Source organism: Triticum dicoccoides, chromosome 6B (genome assembly GCF_002162155.2).
Source record: "Triticum dicoccoides isolate Atlit2015 ecotype Zavitan chromosome 6B, WEW_v2.0, whole genome shotgun sequence".
Classification (NCBI taxonomy): domain Eukaryota; kingdom Viridiplantae; phylum Streptophyta; class Magnoliopsida; order Poales; family Poaceae; genus Triticum; species Triticum dicoccoides.
In genome coordinates this window covers 567,711,459-567,716,470 of record NC_041391.1, presented here as the reverse complement: position 1 = coordinate 567,716,470, position 5,012 = coordinate 567,711,459, and the positions used below count along the sequence as shown (strand labels likewise).

Genomic DNA, 5,012 nt, shown 5'->3' with positions numbered 1-5,012 from the left:
ACTAAACCAACCGCTCCGGAGGAAGAGCCAAAGGATCTGTCACTCACCAGGATGCGAAGGAGCCTTGAAGAGATCCGCTAGCATCGTAGTTTCACCCATGAGTGCTTGAACTACGTCATGAAGAATAGCTTTGTTTTCTCCCCTAGGCAAACTGATCAATCTATACCTACAAATAAAGGAGAAGAGCTTTTGCTCATCCATCGTACAATTTATAGAAATGCCTTCAATGATAATCAACCCGTAGTCTGCCTTTAAGTCGGAGAAAATGAAAGCTTCTACATTTTTACACAAACCCCCTGCATTTTATGGTAATTAACCCACAGTCCACTTTTAAGTCAGAGAAAATGAATCATTTTTCATTTTTATGGAAAAGCCCCTTCCCTTTCGGGTAATTAACCCACGGGATACAGTGACATGAATTAAAGAGAACCCTCCCCCCCCCTGATATTTTGGTTAATCAACCTATAGTCCATCTAAAATAAATGCTTTTCAGAAATATACATATCTTTTAAGTCCTAACTCTAATTTTAACATGTTATATATTAAATTTGATTAGAAAAATATGTAGAGTTTGAATGATGATATCTTACCCGTTCAACATTTTTAAAATGTTATTTAAGGTGCATCCTTAACCAACACGGTCCGTCTTTCTTTCGTATCGACATCGACCCGGATTGCAAATAAACACCGCGGAAAACCAAATTGGAGATAAAAGAAATCAATGATAACCACGCATGCACGTCTTGGGATGCCATGTTGAAATAAAGGACGTGGACCTATTATAGTCTTCAGTCATGATTATTGGGTTAGGGACATGTGGTATTTTTAATTCTCCCGTTGCAACCCATGGATTCTTTTTCTAATACATCATAATGGAACAAACCAGGAAGATATCTTGAACAAGGGACCACACTATACTAAAAAAACCAAGGGACCACACTACTTTCTTTTTTAACACAGTATAATTGGAGTCGCTCACATACACTATTTGTACTGTGTTAAAAAAAGTAGTGTGGTGCCTTGTTATTTTTAGCATAGGGACCACACTACATGCCCTTCGAAAGTGATGAGTGACACCACCTGACACATGTTGTAAACAATTCAAACAATTAAAAAAAAGTGATGAGTGGCCCATGTATTCGGCCTAAATCTATTTACCTCGACAAATTTCTGCTAAGGCCAGGCCCATCATCACACTCCATGGGCCTTTCCTGCTTACAATTTAACAGCCCAATTTACAAGCGATATACCACCCACTGAAAAAAACAAAAAAACAAAACAAGCGATATGCCTGTCTCAAAAAAAAAAGCGATATACCGCGCATCGGCATCAATTTATGGACACCAATTACGTGCGATAGACAGTCCGATGGACGGGGAAAAAAATTATGTACGTACCGGTTGTAAACTCCTCTCCGTGTGAGATTAGGCCACGTGCGATAGCGTCGTCTCCTTGCCACACAAACGGAAAATGAGCCAAAGAAGTCTCAGCCATAGACCCTGCCGTCGCTGCGGCTGCGCGCGCTTGTGTGGCCGAGAGAGCAGCGCTTGTGGGTAGACTGTACGGCGAGCAAGCCGGAGCCATGGCCTTTACCCCCACGTCGGTGTCGGCCACCCTGGCGCCGTCGGCTCCTCCTCCTCCGGCGGCCACCAAGGGCACGCCCCGCCGGGCGCCATGGAATGCCGCGCCGCTGGCCGCGGCGGCTGCCTCGTCGACGGCTGCATTGATGGCCGCGACGCCCGCGGCGCGCGCCGCGGCGTTGTCCAAGGAGGACGTCGCCGGGTCGTTCACCAAGGTAACGCGCGCGGACGCCCATGCGTAAAATCTTGTTTCATCCTGAGCTCCGGATTGTATTGTCCAGTGGCATTGCGGCTGAGTGCTCGACTGGGTTGGTGATTGGGCAGGTGGTGGACACGGTGGACGTGGTGATCGGCGTCGGCGGCAAGGTGGCCGAGCAGTCCTTTGTCGTGCTCAGGGCGCTGGGCGAGGCCGCGAAGCCGGCGCTGCCGGTGCTGCAGAACGCCGGCGAGCAGGCCCTGAAGCTCGCCTCGCCGGTGGTCTCCGACGCCTCCAGGCAGGCCACGGAGGCGCTCCAGGGCGCCGGCGTCGACCTTGCCCCCTTCCAGTCTGCTTTCAAGGTACGCCCACTCGCAGTCTCCGGCGACTCCGTAATCAGCATCGAGGTTCACTCAATGACGCCGCTCTCCTCAGTAGACGGTCGCAGATGCGGCGCAGCCGGCCATCGGCGCCGCGAAGCCGATCGCGTCCGAGACCGTGCAGACCATCGGGTCCCTGGAAGGCACGGACTACGTCGTGGCCGCCGGAGCCGCGTTCCTCGCGTACCTGCTCCTGCCGCCGGCCTGGTCCCTGCTCTCATACGGCCTACGCGGCTACAAAGGTTCTTCCATTGCTCGCCCTGTTGCTGCACTCCATGTATCATCCGAAACCATTTCCACCATTGCTCACTCTGCTGCTGGCCTGCTGCATTGCATCTGCATCCTGTGATTCAGGTGACCTGAGCCCAGCTCAAGCTCTGGACATGGTCACCTCTCAAGGTTACCTTATCATCGACGTGCGAAGCGAGAACGACAAGGCCAAAGCCGGCGTGCCGCAGCTCCCCTCCAACGCAAAGAACAAGATCATCGCTCTGCCGTGCGCATTCTTTCTTTTCATCCCAAATAACCCCGAAATTACATATACGACTCGGGTTTCATCCATTGCAAATGATGAAAAAATCCCACCATTTTTACTCTGTCAGGCTCGAAGAACTTCCGAACAAGATAAAGGGAATGGTGCGCAATGCAAAGCGAGCCGAGGCGGAGATCGCCGCGCTGAAGATCTCCTACCTCAAGAGGATCGGCAAGGGCTCCAACATCGTCGTCATGGACTCGTCGGTGCACCGAGAGACAATTCCATGCATTTGCTTCTGAAGATGAACTCACACAGTAACCCCTCTGACCTTTAACTATGTCTGCCTGGGAAATGCAGGTACGGTGACAACTCCAAGATTGTGGCCAAGACACTCAACAGCGTGGGGTTCAAGAACTGCTGGGTCATGGCCGGCGGCTTCTCCGGCGGGAAAGGGTGGGCGCAGAGCCGCCTTGGGACGGACTCCTACAACCTCTCCGTTGTCGAAGTCGTCAAGCCGTCACGGGTGATTCCAGCGGCCGCTGAACGGTTCGTGACGGTCTCGTCGACTTCAACTCCCTCCAGGACGACTCGCAAGCTTCTTCCTGGGAATGTGGACAGCTGAGAAAAGATTTGAACTCTGTAGAGATCCGATGCCCATTTCACTGAATTTCCAGCTTTTGTTCTGTAACCTGTACAATGTTAGTGCTGCAAACTGCTTATAGCATCCTCAGAAAAAAACGCCGCAAATATCTGGGGCATATAGCAATCAGTGAAAATTTAGGAGATGGTTTAGAGTAATGAGGTTTAGCTGCTGGAAGGAGTTAAAGTTGCCACAAAGAACATCACTGTTTGTGAGCCTGAATTTGTAGTATATTCAGTTGACTGAACTCATACAGTTCACTAAACAGCATGGAATGCATCCAAGTTCAGGCAAAAATATACAGATAAGTCTGAGAGCAACTCTAGCAGACCCCACATCCCGCTGGCGCGCAAAACAGTCTTTGTAGTTCGTGGAAAAACGTTTTTGAGGGCCGACGCGGATGGCTGCAGATGCAGACCCCACAAACGGACCCGTATAAAAGGATATTCGCGGAATATACTTTTTTACGGGTCGGCTTTGCAGGGTCCGCTCTTGCGCCGCTGCACCCCGCATCCCGCCGGTCTACAAAATATCAATACCACACCACAATTATCAATACCAACACAATACAACAATCATCCACATTATAAATAATTATTCAAATCAATGAATACAAATACAAATAATGAAATACAAAACTTGTCCCGAATACAAATACAAATGAATGGAAAAATGAGTTTGTTACTGTCCAACCCTTTGCCAATGGTGCTCAATGAGATCCTCCTGAAGCTGAAAGTGGGTGTTTGCATTTTTAATCTCCTTGTATGTTTGAAGAAAAGCTCTAATGCGATTAGGATCTCTAGCTGGTTTGACACGACTATCCACATTGTCGTAGAAGAATTCCAAGTTCATACCTCTCTCATCTTCGAGAATCATGTTGTGAAGGATAACCTCTCCTCTCATAATTGTTGCATCACAAGACTTGCCACAATATATTCTCTGCCATGCCTTCGGGCAATTTTTCCATGTCCAATGCATACAATCAGTGCTACCTAGCATGCCAGGCCAACCTCTCCTCTCATTAGATGCCATCAACTTCTTCGTGTCATCCTCGTTCGGTGCCCAAAGATATTCGGGACCAAAGACACGGATGATCACTTTGGCAAATCTACCCACTGACTCAATTGTTGTATCTTCACCAATGCGAAGATACTCATCGGCATAGTCAGCCGGAACGCCATATGCAATCACCCGCATAGCTGCTGAGATTTTTTGATATGCACTAAATCCCTTCAAGCCCGCATCATTTCTTTGTTGAGTAAAATACCGACAATTTGCCTCGCAAGCTTGAAATTTTTTCACAAAGAGGGATCGGCGCATTCGGTACCTTCTCCGGAAGAGGTGTGGTGGATATGTTGGATTCCCGGCAAAATGGTCTTGCATCAACATCTCGTTCCCGAGATGGCGATTCCGAGGAATGCAAAGACGGCCGACGGTCGATCCTCGCCGCCTCTTTCGGTTCGCGTCTTCGTGCTCCTTGACGGCAAGAGCTATCACCAATGTCTGCTGGAGAAAGTTTGAGAGCATCATCTTAACATCCGAGTCGTCTGAATCGGACGAATCGGAGAGAAAAAAACTTCTCGCACGGGCTCAATTCCATCTACATGAATGAGAAGCGCACGCCGCGTCAACCAACTTTGTGGACCACTCGACATGAAGCACACAAAAAACTAACCAGCGGCGACGAGGGGCGGCTTGAGGGCGGTCGACCCCGGCGGCGACAGCGATGAGGGGCGGCTCT

The 5,012-nt window shown here is 49.4% G+C and overlaps 1 protein-coding gene across 1 annotated transcript; it reads left to right on the top strand.

The window, feature by feature from the left end:
- Positions 1-1,510: 1,510 nt before the first annotated feature.
- LOC119323229 (calcium sensing receptor, chloroplastic-like) lies at positions 1,511-3,538 on the top strand. Its single transcript, XM_037596825.1, has 6 exons — positions 1,511-1,795; positions 1,905-2,138; positions 2,215-2,398; positions 2,511-2,652; positions 2,759-2,890; positions 2,989-3,538. The coding sequence occupies exons 1-6, from the start codon at positions 1,583-1,585 to the stop codon at positions 3,251-3,253; spliced, it is 1,170 nt and encodes a 389-aa protein (XP_037452722.1). The 5' UTR covers positions 1,511-1,582; the 3' UTR covers positions 3,254-3,538.
- Positions 3,539-5,012: the final 1,474 nt, after the last annotated feature.